Source organism: Tiliqua scincoides, chromosome 1 (genome assembly GCF_035046505.1).
Source record: "Tiliqua scincoides isolate rTilSci1 chromosome 1, rTilSci1.hap2, whole genome shotgun sequence".
Classification (NCBI taxonomy): domain Eukaryota; kingdom Metazoa; phylum Chordata; class Lepidosauria; order Squamata; family Scincidae; genus Tiliqua; species Tiliqua scincoides.
The window spans coordinates 191140609-191159926 of NC_089821.1; the positions used below are offsets into that span (position 1 = coordinate 191140609).

At 42.1% G+C, this 19318-nt stretch overlaps 1 protein-coding gene across 2 annotated transcripts in view; it reads left to right on the plus strand.

The window, feature by feature from the left end:
- The window catches only part of GRIK2 (glutamate ionotropic receptor kainate type subunit 2), a 326420-nt gene that overhangs the window by 91757 nt on the left and 215345 nt on the right, over positions 1-19318 (plus strand). For both annotated transcript variants that reach the window (XM_066612979.1, XM_066612971.1), the window contains exons 6-8: positions 8628-8771; positions 12880-12987; positions 18585-18698. In XM_066612979.1, the coding sequence (XP_066469076.1) occupies positions 8628-8771; positions 12880-12987; positions 18585-18698 (366 nt within the window). The remainder of the gene's footprint in view (positions 1-8627; positions 8772-12879; positions 12988-18584; positions 18699-19318) is intronic.

The window sequence follows — 19318 nt, forward strand, 5'->3', positions numbered from 1 at the left end:
TGGAGTGATTTTTGCTTGCACAGTTCCCAAAAGCTCTATTCTCTGGTTCTAAATGGGAGAGATGTTACCTGATCAGACACTTAACCACCTGATCAAATAAGTTTAAAAAATAAACTTTTTTTTTATTCTGAAGGAAGCATCTTGCTTGGAAGCAAGGAGAGAAACCCATTTTTTCCTCCTCCCACATGGCTTCTTCAAAAGGGGCTTCACTTTGAGAGAAACCCAATTTTTTGGTTGAAGAGCAAAACTGCAGGAATACTGGAGGGGGGAATCACAGTACAGTCTTTGCTTGAATCAGGAAGTTTCCTGACCTGAGAAGGGCAAAGCCTCAGAGAGAAATTCCCACCCCTTTTGGCAGACAAATGCTCCTGGGATTGAGAAATGATTGGCAGCACAAGAGGAGAGACTAGCAAGGCTTGTACCACAAATAAGCCTGGATTGCTGTGAATGTGTGACCATAAATTCCACATGAGTTGAAACCCTTAGATTGTCACTTATGGGTGTTTTTTCCTACATTTGATTTGTATAGAGACAGAGAAGAAGCAGCTTGCCTACCCACATTAGTAAATATCATCAACTTGGACTAAGAGCCTGGTGATTTAGATGTTGCTCCTTGAAATAACATGGCAGAAGGTAGATTCAAACCAGGGAAACTCTTATTTGTACCTCGGTCTTTTGGCCAACCTGCTGCACTCATCTCAAAATGATCAGACAATAGCATGTTAGTGTACTCCATTCCATTAGCTCCCTTGTGCTTTTTCCTAGCTTTTAAAATGTAGAGTTAAATTCCAAATCATTCTGCATTAAAAATGCTGTTTCCCTCTTTTTTAGAAGTGTATAGAAATTAAACTATCAATCACTTAATCATTGCTAGACAATTTTCTTCACTCTAGAAAATTTCTTTTTATTTTATCTGGTTGCCTTGGAAACCACTACAAGTATACATATACCTCATTAGAGATTCATTGTTGAATGGAGACCTGATAGCTGCAGGTAATTTAATGTTTTGAAAAGCTTTTACACAGGGAGTCCCTCTTTCGGAAGAGTTCAGGCAGTGGCAAGAGAGTGGCCTCTCCTAGAATCAAACACTGTATTGTTCCAAAAGCACTGGAGGGAGGATTGGCAACTTTACTATAGCTTGGTCTTGATCAGCTCATCCCTGAGGCAACATGTTCATGGTATTTCTCTCTCCTGTGGGCAGGTTTTGGTCAGTGATGCAGGGGAGAGGTGTTAATGAGTAGAAAGCCTTGTCCTCTCCAAGGAAAGAAAATGACTTGATAGTGTTGCTGTCAGCCTAACTTTGACTTGCCAAAATGTCAAACTGCTCAGAAAAAAGGAAAAGCTGATCAGAATGCAGGACTGGGAATACTCGTGATCTGCCAGAGGGCCACGTTGCTTATCCTCTCTGACATTCCCACCTGGCAGCCCAGAGCCTGTGGGAGGGAGAATCCATTGTATACAGGGACTAATCTGGACACATGCTAGTTGAATTAATTAGCTGGCGTTGGAAGTAACAAAGGCTTTTGCAGCACTGTCAAATGTTACAGATTCAAATGAAGGCCTTGTGAGTTAAAAAACACTGCTTCTTGGGATACCAGGGCTACTGGTCAGAGACAGAAATGACAGGCAGTTCTGACACTATGACTTATAATCGTCTTGGACTAGGACACCATGTAAAGCCTTTTATAAAATCACATATGCCTGACAGCTTGTCCTTGAGGAAAGCCATCAGGACCTCTTCCTCTGTGCTACCAGATTCCTTTAGCCTGCTTGCTTTTGCTATGCAGTTTGAGGTTCAGAAATACTGTAATGCTTGATAAGGCCAGTGATGTTGATGAAGGCAGAGCAAATGAATCAGAAACCAAATTTTTAAAAATTATTTCATACAGTTTTTGTTATGCCAACCAGGCATAACAAAGTGCCTCAGGAAAGTGTAGGTAGGATTGCAGCCTTAATGTTACAAACTGCACACTGTAGGAGCCCCTGCAACATGCTCTCCCCCTGTCCTTTTGCTAACCATCTGCTTGATGAAGAGTTCTGTAGAACTCAAAACCTTGTTCGTTGATACACTTTGGATATTAGCGCCATGTCGGTCTTCAGGAAGCAGAATATCTTGGGCTATTGTTCTGTCAGAAATTCATTTGGTTGCCTTAGGCAAGCCACTCCTCAGCTTCAACCTCCCCATAAGCAATTTGGGCATAATAGCAGTCACAAAAAGTGGACCCTTTTGAATAGGTGAAGCAATTAACTGGTTTGTTAGACTAGCCTGTGGTGGTCCCATTAGGCTCTCTCATGAAGGGTAGGTGGCAGTTGCATTTTCAGGTCCTTTGCTCCATCTGCTTTCATTCCCCTTCTTCTTCTGCATATCATTACCTGCTGCTGCTTTTCTATGAATCTGCTAGTCTGGTTCCTTCCCCAGCCTCATTCTCCTCGCAGTGAATGTCATCTACCACAGAACTATAGTGTTGTCTCTCACCTCACCCATGCGGGGTAAAAAGGAAGAAACACCAGGTGTTGTGCACAAGCTTGCTCTGCCTCTGCATTGCCCTGTCAAAGGTGACTGAGGGTGAAGAAGAAATACCGGTTGCTTGGCACACAAATTGTAGATTTGTTTTGTAGATGAACAGATTGTGACCTACTGGGCTTGTTAGCCCATGTGTTGGAAACTCATTCTATCTTGACTGTGGGTGTGGGCTAGGTGGGGGAATGGGGTATGTGTGTGAGGGTATTTTAGTTCTGGACTGGATTTTGTCCGAAAGGAATCTGTTCTAAACCTCAAGACATCAAAGCAATTGATGGGAACGGCAATTGAAGGGCAAGGAAGCTTCCTTCCGTAAATGGAAGTCTTGCCCTAATGAAGAGAATAAAAAGGAACATAAACTGTGGCAAAAGAAATGTAAGAAGGTGATAGGGGAGGCCAAGCGAGACTATGAGGAACGCATGGCCAGCAACATTAAGGGGAATAATAAAAGCTTCTTCAAATATGTTAGAAGCAGGAAACCTGCCAGAGAAGCGGTTGGCCCTCTGGATGGTGAGGGAGGGAAAGGGGAGATAAAAGGAGACTTAGAGATGGCAGAGAAATTAAATGAGTTCTTTGCATCTGTCTTCACGGCAGAAGACCTCGGGCAGATACCGCTGCCCGAACGGCCCCTCCTAACCGAGGAGTTAAGTCAGATAGAGGTTAAAAGAGAAGATGTTTCAGACCTCATTGATAAATTAAAGATCAATAAGTCACCGGGCCCTGATGGCATACACCCAAGGGTTATTAAGGAATTGAAGAATGAAGTTGCAGATATCTTGACTAAGGTATGCAACTTGTCCCTCAAAACGGCCACGGTACCAGAAGATTGGAGGATAGCAAATGTCACGCCTATTTTTAAAAAGGCAAAGAGGGGGGACCCGGGAAACTATAGGCCGGTCAGCCTAACATCTATACCGGGTAAGATGGTGGAATGCCTCATCAAAGATAGGATCTCAAAACACATAGACGAACAGGCCTTGCTGAGGGAGAGTCAGCATGGCTTCTGTAAGGGTAAGTCTTGCCTCACAAACCTTATAGAATTCTTTGAAAAGGTCAACAGGCATGTGGATGCGGGAGAACCCGTGGACATTATATATCTGGACTTTCAGAAGGCGTTTGACACGGTCCCTCACCAAAGGCTACTGAAAAAACTCCACAGTCAGGGAATTAGAGGACAGGTCCTCTCCTGGATTGAGAACTGGTTGGAGGCCAGGAAGCAGAGAGTGGGTGTCAATGGGCAATTTTCACAATGGAGAGAGGTGAAAAGCGGTGTGCCCCAAGGATCTGTCCTGGGACCGGTGCTTTTCAACCTCTTCATCAATGACCTGGAGACAGGGTTGAGCAGTGAAGTGGCTAAGTTTGCAGACGACACCAAACTTTTCCGAGTGGTAAAGACCAGAAGTGATTGTGAGGAGCTCCAGAAGGATCTCTCCAGACTGGCAGAATGGGCAGCAAAATGGCAGATGCGCTTCAATGTCAGTAAGTGTAAAGTCATGCACATTGGGGCAAAAAATCAAAACTTTAGATATAGGCTGATGGGTTCTGAGCTGTCTGTGACAGATCAGGAGAGAGATCTTGGGGTGGTGGTGGACAGGTCGATGAAAGTGTCGACCCAATGTGCGGTGGCAGTGAAGAAGGCCAATTCTATGCTTGGGATCATTAGGAAGGGTATTGAGAACAAAACGGTTAGTATTATAATGCCGTTGTACAAATCGATGGTAAGGCCACACCTGGAGTATTGTGTCCAGTTCTCGTCGCCGCATCTCAAAAAAGACATAGTGGAAATGGAAAAGGTGCAAAAGAGAGCGACTAAGATGATTACGGGGCTGGGGCACCTTCCTTATGAGGAAAGGCTACAGCGTTTGGGCCTCTTCAGCCTAGAAAAGAGACGCCTGAGGGGGGACATGATTGAGACATACAAAATTATGCAGGGGATGGACAGAGTGGATAGGGAGATGCTCTTTACACTCTCACATAATACCAGAACCAGGGGACATCCACTAAAATTGAGTGTTGGGCGGGTTAGGACAGACAAAAGAAAATATTTCTTTACTCAGCGCGTGGTCGGTCTGTGGAACTCCTTGCCACAGGATGTGGTGCTGGCGTCTAGCCTAGACGCCTTTAAAAGGGGATTGGACGAGTTTCTGGAGGAAAAATCCATTATGGGGTACAAGCCATGATGCGTATGCGCAACCTCCTGATTTTAGGAATGGGTTAAGTCAGAATGCCAGATGTAGGGGAGGGCACCAGGATGAGGTCTCTTGTTATCTGGTGTGCTCCCTGGGGCATTTGGTGGGCCGCTGTGAGATACAGGAAGCTGGACTAGATGGGCCTATGGCCTGATCCAGTGGGGCTGTTCTTATGTTCTTATGTTCAATTGGTCCGAAAGCTCCCTTTTCTGTAGTTTGGCAATCTTTCTGTGGAGATGGTCCTTGATCCATACTTCAAGGAGGAAGTTTTTAGAGGTCCTATCCACGCTAAAAAATGATTGATAAGGGGTTTCTTCTTGATATGGTTTCTCTCAGAGCCCTGGATGTATAATGTTAAGAGTACCATATTGATATTTTCCAAGTCCATCCTTGCCCTTCTGCTAAAGCTATGCCAAAAGAGAATAGCCATTTAGCAGTAGTCAAATTTAAAACCAACACACATAAACTGCACTTGTGAAAAGGACACCAAAAGGAAGGCAAACAAAAATACTACCCAACAGCCAGCAGGTTAGCAGAATAAAAATAAAAATCCATCCCAGCTCATTAAAAAACAGCTGGTGAATGCCAGCATGTTCCACAACTCCCAATGAGATGGCAGCTAGGTTGCACTGTCCCATTGACCAATAGTTTGGATGGGAAATTGGGCTTTTATGTGCCCCCTTTCCACCTTTTGCTGACAAATAAAATAAATTGGGCAAACATATCCAAGGCTTCTTGCTGCAAGGTAGGTGTGATGCTCATTCCCTGCTCCCAACAACCTCCACATATTCTCTGAGGTAGGCCAGATGTTAGGGGGTTCCCCTTGGCATATTATTCATTCCTGGCCTTCAGCCTTCTTCAGAAAGATGCAATTTCTCATTATCCTTTATACCCTAGGCTTTTTTGTTGTTTGTTGGCCTTTTTGGGTTATCCAGAAGCAAAAGGAAAACTAACCTTAATATAGGCTAGAGATAGGATTATCCTATGGAGCAGTGGTTCTCACCATTTAGCACTGGGACCCACTTTTTAGAATCAGAGTCTGTCAGGACATCCAGAAGTGATGTCATGACCGGAAATGACATCATCAAGTAGGAAAATTTTTAACAATCTTTAGGCTGCAATCCTACTGACACCCAGGAGTAAGTCCCATTTGCTATCATTGTTAAAAGATCTCTCTCGTTGGCAACCTTCAGTCTCGAAAGACTGGTATCGCACTCTGAATGGTGGTTCTGGAACAGCATCTAGTGTGACTGAAAAGGCCAATTAGGGAGTGACAATCCCTTCCACACCGGGAGCAAGTGCAGTCTGTCCCTGGTCTGTCTCCCTGGCTATGGGCCTTCCTTCTTTGCCTCAGACTGTTGGCCAAGTGTCTCTAAAAGTACAGGTCTGTAACATTTCCCCAAATGCAGTCACGTACCATGGTAGCATCAAGTCTGCTGTATTAAAAATAAAATATTGAAATGAATGGGGACTTGCCTGAAATTGGCTTGCAACCCACCAAATGGGTACCAACCCACAGTTTCAGAAACACTGCTTTAGACAGCATTCTACATAAATTGCAGTATGTGCAAGCAGAAAGCACTGTGCATGTCCTGCCACTCTTTTAGCAGCATCTGCATGATGTACTGTTGCTTTTCTTTGTGCCAACTCTTTGGCTTTTACTTTCTTAATCATCAGGTATACTTTATCAGGCAGTGATGTCATGCTGCATGCTCACACAGAACCTGGTGACATTGTGGACTAATGACAGCATAGTGCATCTTTCAGGCCACAGGTATTTTGGTGCTCTACTACGATGCATCTAAAGATCTACCAGTAGTTCTTGATCTGCTTTCTGTCTTACTCTTTCAGGCTCCATTGGCACAGAATTTTGGATTGTATTGGTACAGGCTTCTTTGTTTATTGTTCTAGCACACATGAACAGCCTTGACTACTGTTTTCTATTGGATATCTGAAATTAGTAGCAGTTGTTGATAAGTTATGGATGTGAAAGCATTGGAAACAGGAAAATGATGTTGATTCTTGAGAAGATTCCATAGCACCATTTTGTGCCTTAGAGCCATACAAATGCATTGTGGTTTGTTTTATGATTCCTCTGCTGTCTGTTCTTTAACTTGCATGCAATCCTCCTGCCAGACTCTGAACTGTTCAACATGTCAAACCAGGCTTCAGGGATGTATTGGCTCCTATGAAGGTATCACATTAGCTGTAAAAGCACTTTGCATGTTGTGAACAGTTTGGGACCTTTGATGTTTTGATTGAAGTCTGAGTACAGCATGAGATGCTTTAGAAATTACATGAAACTCTTTTACTAGCTATCTCAAACCCAAGATTGATCCCTTTTTTTGGTTTTGAAATGCCACCATGGGAGACTCATTTACATCTAAATTTATATTTTCTCTTTTAGCACCAGCTTATGGTCTCTAACAGTAGAAAGCACCTTTGCATTTTTATGTTTTCCTTTATTGTGAAGTGTGTTGAGGAGTCATTTGCATGAAAAGAGCTATAGAAGTTCATTCGGTATGGTGCTGTGTTGTGACAAATGCAATAATCTTCAGGTTTCCTATCACTAATGAACTCATTTCACAGCTCACTAATTTTGTGGATGAGCAGGAGCAACTGTTCTTCCTTTGTGTGTGTAAGGCATTTGAACAAGTGTCACAGAATTCATATCCAGTGGCCTTATCTGTGGAGTTATCTTCCCAGTTCAGGAGCAGAGAACAGATGCTTATGTTATACTCAGTGTGGTCATGCTATCTGAAACAGCTTCTCTGTGTCAGGTTATCCCTGCCCTAGCAAAGATAAATTGTGAATGTTCATGTCCCTGCCAGTGCAAGACAAATGTAGAGTGGAGACTTAGATCAGCCTACAAAGTCTGAATACAATACTATGAACCAGGACAGGGATCGCTTTAAGCAATGAAACTGTTTTCCATGGCATCCTCCTAGTACAGGTAACAAATTTCAGTCCTAAGATTTGTCCTAGTGCAACAAGTGAAGCATTTTGTTTCTTTTAACATGTATTAAAATATTATCCTTACCTGTATAATAGACCTCCATTCTTAAGATCAATATGTTACATTTGAAACAAATGTACACCTAGCTTTATTATTCTTTCAAAGCCAAAAGTACAACTAGAAAATTCAGAGGGGGGTGTGTGTGTGTGTGTGTGTGTGTTTAAAATATTTACCCCTCTCTCCCTCCTTTCTTCAGCATGCACCTGCAGCTTTGTCACTGGTAGTTTGCCAAAATATTTCTTTCTAGAGTGCTATTCTTGGGAAGCTGAAATATTCCAATGGCCTAGCCCTAACATAACTAATTACTATCATTCTGAAATACCACAGATTCCTTCTTTGAGTTCTGGATTGCTTCTGAAATACTCTCCTAAGCATTTGTCTAAATATTGTCCCATTAATCATCCTTTATGTAAAGTCGATTTGCTTTCTCCCCTTCCTCATACTCAGATATACTGGGTTATTTTTCTTCATCCATAGTTATCTTCCCTTATTTTTCTTCTGAGCAACTAATTTTCCTGCCCCTCCTTCTCCTAAGGGAAATTAACTATTAAGAAGAAAGATAAGGGAGAAACGAGTAATGGAATAGAGACAGGCATCCATCAACTACTTCTTAGTGTGTGATTTCTGTGCTGTCAAGTTCTTTCCCTGGTTTGGGAAGTCTTCAAAATTCTCCGCACATGTGATTTGATGTGAATTTTCTCATGAGGTGAGAAAAATGGGTAGCAAGGCTCTTGGTTGCAATGTTTAATATGCTCCATATAGCCAATCCATCTTTTTTTTTTTCCCCCTCTTCTTATCAACAGAGGCAGAATGGGTATGTGTTTTTCTTCTTCGTTCTGCTGTCTGTCACACGCTTCCAAGTGGACATATTTTCACAATGTTGATTACATTCTAATTTCAGACGGATGCAGCTTTAATGTATGATGCTGTTCATGTGGTGTCAGTGGCTGTCCAGCAGTTTCCACAGATGACTGTCAGTTCATTACAGTGTAATCGACACAAACCATGGCGCTTTGGGACTCGCTTCATGAATCTCATTAAGGAGGTATGTTGCTAACAAAATATGCTCAGTCTTGCCTTTTTCTGTTCCCCATCTGTAGAAATTACAGGATGTTTTGTTAGGAAATATTATTGCATAGGCCAGTGTTGGCGAACTTATGGCACGCGTGTCAGATGGGGCACACAGTGCCGTCTGTGTGGGCTCGCAGCGCTGAGCCAGGCAGTCTGGAGAGGGACGCTGAAGCTGAGTGTCACTTTAAAGAAAATGGAGGCTTTTTGCAAGCCCCGTGTGTTGGGAGGATGGGCTGCTTCCCTCCGTGCCCTGAGCTCACTGCCCTCCTCTCCCTTCACCCCCACCTGCCCCGCATTTGTTTCCCTTTTCAATGCAGGCTTAAGGTCCCTCTTTTTCCCTTCCCCAACTCTCCAGCAGGCTCAGCCAATCAGCATCCGGCAGGCTCCTGGCTTTTTCTGTTGGAATGGCTCAGGGCCTTTCATTGGCTGACCACCAGCCAATCCTGAGCTGCCCTCCTCCTCAGCCATTGCCAGCCCTTGCAGCCCACCTTTCCTTGAGCAGGTCCCCACTCAGTGCAAGGAGAAGCTTTTTCTCCACAACAGAGGTGACATCCTGCGTGTCTACTCAGAAGTAAGCCCCATTAGAGTCGATGAGGCTTACTCCCAGGAAACAGTGGCTGGGATTGCAGCCTTGGAGCCCACTCCTGTGCATATCTACTCAGAAGTAAGCCCCATTAGAGTCAATGAGGCTTACTCCTAGGAAAGAGTGGCTGGGATTGCAGCCTTGGAGCCCACTTCTGTGGATGGGGCTTTTTAAAAAAATATATTTTCTTGTTTGAGAAAATGAGTAGTGGCAAGGTCTTGCAGCCACCCCCTCCCTGACAATAGTTCTTTACCCAGCATGTAATTAGTCTGCGGAACTCTTTGCCACAGGAGGCAGTGGTGATAGCTTGCCTAGATGCCTTTAAGAAGGGATTGGACAAATTTCTAGAGGAAAAGTTCATTAAGGGTTACAAGTAATAGTGGGTAAAAGATGTTAATGTATGAGTTGTTTTTTTCTAAACTAAAACCTCAATATTCAGGTTAAATTGCTGTGTTGACACTTTGTGATAAATAAGTGGGTTTTGGGTTGCAGTTTGGGCACTCGGTCTCTAAAAGGTTAGCCTTCACTGGCATAGGCCATTGGTGAATAATCATAAGGTGATACACATAAGAGATACATTATATTGTTTCATTCTTGTCTCTAATCCTTTCATCTTGAACTGTTTCCATGTCAAACTTTGTTAAACCCTTTCATTTTATCAGATGTATCTACACTATACCACACATTTTCATATACTCTAGGAGCACCACACCCACATTTTGTAGTCTAGATTAGTCACCCCCAAGATAAATGGAATGTAAGCTTATGTTTGTTTTTAATGTAAGTCAATTTTTATTTCTATCTTAAATATCCAGAATGATATATTTGGTTAATTTAAAATAAAGGCAGCACATTTCTGATAGGGTTGAATTGTCAAAGCATTAATAGCCTTTCCAATTCTTGTAAGGAATGTGTTTTTTCCAGCTATCTGATTTGTTCTGATAGACAGCGATGTAGTCTGACATAGTTTTGACTCGGTTTTAATATCGCAAGAAAGAATTGGCCAATAGTAGTATCTTCAGTTTCATTTGCCCATCTTTAAAATGGGAATAATGTCTTTGCTTTGAAAACAAACTAGACATAGACTGAAAAAGCTTTTTGGAAAAAATATGATTGCTATCATATTTATAAAATATCAATTGCTATCAGAGATATGCCATATTATATCAGATAATATGAGATTGGATAATACCGTAATATCAGATTGGATCTCTCACCTTGCCACATTTCCCTGCTCTTCCTTCAAGCCATGAGGGCAGCAGGAGAACCTCACTTAATTGTGCTTGAACCTGAGACAGCTTTGCAAAGCAAGGGATCATTTCCCTTCTTTGAAGACTGCTACCACCAAAGCAGAACAGCTTTGTGTGTGCTGTCTGACCCTGTTTCTTCCCTGGAAGGCCAAAGGAAGTCAAAATATTGCCTCACTTCTCTGGTGACAATGGTGGCAGTAGGTAGCTAATAGATAATGGACAAGAGGACAGGGCTCCTCTGTCACTGACACCTTGGGGCAGTGGTTCCCTAACTCTCAGGGAGAGTGTGAGCCACTGTAAGTCTTTGGTTGGTGGGTAGGAGGGTGCAGCAACACGATTGCCACAATTGTGGCACCTGCCAGGGACAAAAGGGTGTTTTAAGACTCACCTGGAGTCACTATGGCCTTCTCTAGGGTTCAGGGAGCCTGTGGCCCACTCTACAGACCTCTATACTGCAATAAACTGCACACCCAACCCACTTCCAGTTTTGCAATGAAAACCGGAAGTGCACAGTTTATTGCAGTTTGGAGGTGTGAAGTGGTCTGCAGAGGGAGCCACAGGCTTCCTGGACTCTCTGGAGGGCCATAGCGTCCTCAAGGTGAGTCTGAAAAATCACTTTTGTCCCTAGTGGCAGAGCAATTGTGATGATCGCATCACCACCGCCACCCTGCCGTTTAAGGGGGCAGCAACAGAGCTTCCCTGGCTGGGGTGTCCCAGTTGGAGAACCTTCCTTGGGGGTATGGGTGTAGGTCAGTCATCAGCTGTTCCTACACAACTATATGCTAACCAGCCTTTCTGTCTAAGGTGTTAGAAGGGAGTGGACAAATGCCCAAAAATAGAAGTGAAAGACTATGAAATGTACTGAGAAGGGGAGTAGGACATAGGAGAGCCTGCCCCCTAATCATGTGGTAGGTTTGGCTGCTTGGTGTGGATGGTGTTGTCTGAACAGGCCAGACACGTTTGTTTAAAAACTCAATAATGCACTTTTTGTTCATCAAAAGGCTGTGTTCTTTTTTCTTTTCTGTAGCTAATTTAGTGACAGGTGTTACCAATTGCTTTGGGGGGGAGTTGGATAATCTTCTAGTGCACGTGTTTTACAAGTGACATACCCATCATTTTTGAAAGAAGAGTTGGTTCTCTCAGCTCTGTCAAAGTGTCAAAGGCTGGCTTCATCTCAGTAATGAGTGTCATACTCAAGTTATTTAGTTTTGTTAGGTCATGTTCCCAGCTGTGCACTGGATCTACATCAATTGTTTTAACAAGCTAACAATTCTGGTTGTTGTCAAAATGTGGTCCATAAAAAGGCAGGAGGTACTGCCAATCATCTGCAAAATAAACAAACACCATTTATGTCTGTAGGGGAGGATATATAAAAACTTAGTATTTATATAGGATTGATTACTCTCTTGGGGGCCATTCCTTTTCACTGTTAGTAGTGACAGCTCATTGTACTTAAATAAATGGCACAGTCATTTTGGTACCCACTGGGCAAATGGCCAAAGAACAACCTAAAGGACTGACGATGCAGAGTAACTGCTCCAGAGTGGAAAAGCTTGGCAGATGTCATTTTCCCCCTTCCTTATACTGATACTTTCTAATCTCTTGCTACTAGAGCAGTAAAAATGGCCACATTCCCACAAAAGGGGAAAGTAGGTACCTCTATTTTGAATTATAAAAAATTGAGATTACAACATAATAGCTATGGCTCTACAAGTTAAGAAAAGCATTGCATACAATGCATAATAACATAATGAATAGTAGTGCAATGAATGTTGCTATACAAAATAACAGGGTCACTATTTCACAATCCATTAGTATGTATTTTCACAGTGGACATGAAGATCCTTGGTGTACCACAGATGGAGACCATATTGTGTCTTTTCTTCCTTTTCTTTGGCTCATTCACTGACCCGTTTTACCAATTGCTAAGCAGGCAAAGGTGGAAAACAAAACCTTCCTAGTTTCTCAAGAGAAAATGGAATTTCAGATGTCAGCTTTTTATCATCCTAAGCAAGTCATATTGTGTGTATTGGAACGGAAAGTTATTAAGGAATTGTATGCAGAGATTAAGGAAACACTGGTTTAATTATCAGAAGAAATTTGGGAATAAGATATTTTTAAATTGGCCACAAGGAAAATTATTTAAACTGAATTAATAATTAATTTTTTCCATTTTGGTAGACCTTAATTTCTTCTTGCTCATTCTTATTGCTTATATATAACAGTTATTTTTTTCTTTGTGTTCATAGGCTCACTGGGAAGGCCTCACTGGCAGGATAACTTTCAACAAAACAAATGGCTTAAGGACAGATTTTGACTTAGATGTGATTAGCCTCAAGGAGGAAGGACTTGAAAAGGTACCTGCGATATTTCAGTCTTATACTCTGTGACTCATACAGTTTTTTAAAAGAGCAATTTTGCCTGTTCCTCTTCTCCATCAGGAGCTATGTGTATATTGCTGTAACATTTAGTATGTGAAAGAATATTGGGATCAGTTTACTTATAAAACTCAGTTTACTTATGATCTTATAAAAAGAACTGAAATTATTTTGTGCAATGATAAATTCTTGACTAGAGTTAAGGAGTGGTTCTGAATGTAATTTGTAATTTATGTTGAGCTATTGCACACAAAGATTTATCATTATTGATCTTCTTGGCCTGATGTTGCCCCCTAGGTCCAAAGAACTGCATAGCTAGTACCATACGGCCAAGGGAGCAACCCATACCGCCACATGGCAAAGTCTTTTGAAACTGAGGGTGTTTCAGAAAAATGGAAAATTGTAGCCTTTGAAGATGGGGATAGGTATTGTTGCTTTTTGAAAATGGGATAAAAACATGTTTTCTCAGTCATCATTAATACACTGAGAGTTATCTCAAATGGTGTAAAACAGATAAAACTATCTGCAATTTGAGATGAAATATATAGAAATTGTGTGTTTCAAAAAAGTTGGCGGGGAGATCGGATCATTTTTTTTAATGGGAAAGGAGTGTAAAAAGCACAAGGTACAGAAAGAGCTAGTCACAGCAAGTAGTAGTGAAGGAGCTATCAAAAACAATATGCCAGCAACTCTTAGGCTGTTCAGTTGTACACAGAAGCAGGATTGGAGGTGGGCTGATTCCATGGCTGAAAGCTATTCATTCACTCCTAAACTCACACACATATCTGACTTTTCAATAAAAGTTGATTGTTGCTGACCCCAACACCCCAGACACTTCAGTCTTGCTTACAACTTCGAGGATTTTGTTTTGTTGAGTGCCCGATTTGTTTATTGGATTAGGTTCCCCCAATTTGGGCTTTTATATTTTTATAGGTGACCCCCCTCTTCATTTTTGCTTTCTGAAATTGGCTCAGGAGTAGGGGAATGTGGTGACCTCATAAATAACATTAGGGAAAGCTGATAAGTGATAAGTACAACCTGTTCTGGGAAGAGAGACAGTTACTGGTCAAAAGCTAGCCACATGTTCTGTCAACCCAGCTTTTCCTCAAAGTAGAACTAGCCTTTGTCATGCCTGTGGCAGCAGCTTCAGTGATAGGCTGGACAGTTAGTGATGGGTTGAAGAAAAACTAATCTTTCATTGTTCCTGTGCCAGTGTAGTACATGAAGTAAGTGGAAGCACTGGACCTCAGTTTCTTCTTGTGCAGTGTGGATGGTCAGTAGGTTTTACAACTTTCTATCCCTCTTCCCATATTCCTGTTCTATAGCACTATTTTAGAGGAAATAGTTATTCTGTATGACCACCCAATACCAGATTCAGATTCAGAGCTTCCAATGCTATATAAACGCTGGAACAATTGAAGAGATACTTTACCATACTTTGGCAGTTCTGGCTTTGTGTGTATATTTAAAGGAGAAGTCAATGTCTGCAGCCAAGTAAATAGGTTCTGTTGCAGTAGTTAAGAAAGTCCTCAGTTTACTTCTGTCATGCCATCACTGTCCTGTCATTAACTTACTAGAGGTCCTTGGACAAGTTGTCTCTTGTACTATGTAAAGGACAATAATACTGGCCGGTGCTATAGAGTTGTTGACAGTATTGAGGAAATGGAAATTGAATGCTTTGAATAGTGTAAAGTGTAATGTCTGTTTTTAATATTCAGGCCTCACTAACTACCCAATCCTGAGCCTCCCGGCAACCGCTCCAGTGGCAGCACCACCAAAGTGGCTACCGCTGTATCCAGCAAGTGCTGGGAAACAGCCAGAGGTCTCATCGGGAGAAGCCCCAAGCCCCGCAGTAGGGTTTCTCAAGTCTGCACTGGCTAATTTGTAACACATTTTTTTGACTAGAGAGAATGGTTCTTTAGCTCCCAGTCGAGCACGTATTATCAAACCTATTCAGTTATTTTAAATCTGCTTTAAAATTAGAATATTTACAAATTGAGTGCAGCAGATTTGGTGCCAAGGTTAATCCTGCACTTAAACTTTCACTCCTGATGAAGTAGCTTTTAGTGGAATATTATTATGCTGACTTGTTAGTTCACAATAATAATGTATTAGGATCCACAGCATAATATGCTGAAGGTATGCTGACATCTCACTGTGTGCACTGGGAGATAATGTGGTTGATAATACACTGTCAAGCATGTGTTTAGGCAGCTAGGCAAATGTGGTGAGTGGAACCCAAGATCCTTCACACCTAAATATAATGTGAAGGAAATTATTTTCAGGTACTCCCAAACTATTGCAGCCCAGTTTTACATTTATGTAGCATTTATAATACAAACAGTGTAGCATTATGGATACTATAAATCAGGGGTGAGTGGTCCAGGCACAACCTGCTCCAATGACTAGTGCTTTTGTTTCTCCTTCTTATACAATTGTAATCCAGAGGTAAAAGGAGTGTGTGGAGGGAACTGTACTTGTGAGGTTTGCCAGCCACCCATTTTGGGTGACCATGCGGGTCCTGGCTCACCTCATTTAGCTTTCTGTTCAGGTAGGCCTTCTGAAAAGCCACTTATAAGCAGGGTTGTAGAACAGTAGTGGCACAATTCCTGCCCATAAGACCTATAATTATTCAAGACTAAGGCAGAAATGGAGTCAGTAGAAAAGGCATTCTGAGATATTAAAAAAAAAAAATTGCTGTCTGTAATTTAACTGAATGTCATTTTCCAACCTGCCTCACTGTGGTAGGATACGATGCTGAATCCTAGAGCAGTGGTGGTCAAACTGGTGGGTTGCAACACACCACTGAAACATAAAAGGGGCACTTTCCCCTGAAGGGGAGTCACTTGGAAAAGGGTGCCCCAAAGGTGCTGCAGCGATCACGGGTGCCCAGGAGCTTTTTAACATACCTAGGGAGATTGTGCATCCTCCTGAAAGATTCCGGCAGCTCGCAGCTGCCTTGGCAAGCCCTCCACTCCACGTCAGTGAACTCTGATTTGCCATCAGAACCCACTTCTGGTTTTCAGTCAGAGCTTGGAGCTTCCGAAACCGGATGTGGGCTCTGATGACAAGTTGGAGCTCACTGCTGTGGAAAGGAGGCTTGTCAGGGGTGCTGCGAGCCACCAGGAGACTGCACAACCCCCTTCCTGAGTTAAAATGCTTCTGGGTGTGGTTGCTGCAGCACAGTCAGGACACCCCCCTGTCAAGACTTAACAAAAGTTCTCAGACTCCCGGAGCGTTTTTGAACCATTGGCCTAGTGTCACTGTAAATTTGATAGCAAGAATGTGTTTCCAGAATCTGAAATTTTCTGAAAATTTGGCAGAATCCAGATGGAAATCTACTTCTGACCTCTCAGGTCATCAGAGGGGGCCCTTCTGAATGTGCCATCACCAGTGGAGGTGAAGGCAGTGGCATTGCTGGGGAGTACAGGGGCTGAGGGCCGCACCAGATGACGCGCACTGGGGGGTGACATGCTAAAATCACAGTGGCTAGGAGTAACCCCATCGTATTATATACCATTGGATGTGGAATTTCAAGCAGAATACAAAGCAAAAAACCAAAGTGAAATGTCTCCTTTCTATTAAAAGTTATGGCCAAAATCCCTGAGAACAAAAAAATGCATGGAGCCCTATGGAAAGTGAAAGTGAGCTGTATCGTGCATTCACTCGTGAGTAGGTGAAATTGCCTTCATCCTTCAGAAAGGGCAGGCTGAGAGGAATCCAATGACACCAGAATGGTCCTGATCCCATAAATGCAGCCCCCAAAAACACCTGGGAAGGACGTCCTCCCTCCAAGCTGATGAATGTATTGAGCCCTAAGGAAAGTGAAACTAAGCCTCATGGTCATGTTTACTCGTGAGTAAGCAAATGCGCCTTGGCTGGTGTGGAAGAAGGAGAGTGCAAGGCTACCAGAATGGTCCTGATCCTATGCACCTGGAACTTAACCAGTGCTCCAGAAGGCAGCCTCCTCCCACTAAAAAGGATCAAAACAGAGGCTTCAGCTGATAAGGTGAACCTTTTTGAGACTTGCAAAGCCAGGTGGATCCTGACAGTGATCTGGTTCAAACAGAAGTTCTTAAATTGAACTGGGCACTGGGTAGGGCTGAAAACTTTATTGGTTTTGGAGGGGGTGTTATTGCAGGCAGGCCACAGAGGAAATTCACTTGGGGGAACAGGGCTGACTTCTGCTTATTGAATTGTTTTACTTTAATTATTTATACTTATTTATTTTAATTTGCCTGATGATGTCACTTCCACCATGACATCACTTGTGGTGGGACTTGGACAGATTGTCATTCTAAAAAGTGGGTCCCAGTGCTAAAAGTTTGAGAACTGCTGCAATAAGGTGTTAGTAAGTTGACACCCGGGCTGTGTGTGACAACGCTAGTTACCAAAATCACTAAAATCATAATTTGTAAGAATAATACCATCATGTTATATCAATCAATGTGTAATTTCATGCAGAATGTGTTCTATCTTTGTCCTATCAAAAGGTGCAACCAAAAAACCAGTGGGGGCGTCCACACCCACCACCTGAGATGTTGCCCCGCCCACTGCATGGGGGGTGATGCGCTGGCATCCCGCACTAGGTGATGTGAACCCTAGTGATGCCACTGGGTTAAGGGGATGGCTGCAAGAAAAAGGGCCTTCTTGGTGGTGGCTCCCTGTTTGTGGAACTCCCTTCCCCTGGAGCTGAGAACAGCTCCCTCTCTAGAGTCCTTTCAGTGGGGGCTTAAAACCTTTTTAATTACACAAACCTTTTACTGCTGACACAAGGGGGCATGGCCCTTTCTTCTTTTGGGGGGGGGGGATCCAATGTTTTGTTCGTGTTTATTGTTTTTCAGTGTTTGATTTTTATATTTATATTTGTCATTGTTTCACTTGTTAGCTGCCTTGAGTGCTCTTTTCTGAAGTGGAAAGGCGGGATATAAATTCTGCAGATAAATAAATAATAATCTCTTTCAAACTTTTGAAGGGATTTGGAGGAAAGTTGCAGTACTGGCACTGGGCAGCCACCAGAAACATACCTATACTTGCTGCAAACCATATTTGTGACAGAAGAGAGAGATGAGGTTGTTCTATAATTTTCTTAAGTTTAGAGGAAGGTGGAAAGTAGTTTCTATTAGCATCCAGAACTCTTTTTTGCTTGCGGAATATAAACTATGCGTGCGTGCATGTGTGTGTGTACATACATATGTACGTACTGGATTAAAATGGAGTTCCATGCTATTATCAACAAGAGCAAGGGATTGATCAATTTACAGTGAAGAGTAGCATATGTGTTACAAAATGTATTTTTAGCTATCATGTTAGCATCAGATGTGGCTTTTTCTTCGAGGATAGAAGTTTAAATGGAAAATTAAGTACTCAGAACTATGTACGTCATTTTCACTCCTATTACACTTCACTAGTCACGTCATGAAGTACAGTGAATCATATTTTTAAGTAGGCTGCCTTTAACAGAGTAACAAATTTTTATCCATGGCAAACTTGAATTTTGCCTACCTCTCTTCTGTCCTAGTGGCTTAAAAAAAGGAATCATGAACAATATATAAAATGCATATACTATTTTATAGATTGGAACCTGGGATCCTGCCAGTGGCCTAAACATGACAGAGAATCAAAAAGGAAAACCTGCAAACATCACTGATTCCCTATCAAATCGCTCCCTAACAGTAACCACCATCTTGGTAAGTAATCATGTCTGCCATTGTTTTCCCGAGATAGAGCTGTGAAGAAAACTCATATGAATTACAAAAGTAATGTAATGACCAGTATGTAAATGTCCTTTGACAGTTATTTAGCAATTACAGTGTAATGAAAGATCTAAAAAAAAAAAAGTTAATTTCGCTGAAATTTTACTTTGGTATATGGCAATGGCAATTTAATTTAATTTCAGTGCTATAATCTCAGTTGACTGATCTTTTAGTATTCTTATGATTCCTTAATGCATTTGCATTTAGGCAGAATCAACTGTGGTGAGGTTGGAATAATTTAGGAATCAGTTTAAAAAAAATCTGAAAGGAACATAAGACCACTTGCTATGTACCACCAGGATATTCTTTCTAAAACAGCAGGGAGTCTTTTCAGATCTTTTGAATTTCCTATTTCTGACTTATGCAGGATGGCTGGGGGCTTTTTTTCCATCATGGGGTAAAAATTATTATTTTTTATTTTTAATTTTAGCTGGCATCTTATGCAACTGAATAATACTCAACAAGTTATTCTCTAATGTGTTTTACAGAGCAATCCTATGCATGTCTACTCAGAAGTAAGCCCCATTGAGTTTAATGGGCCTTACTCCCAAGTA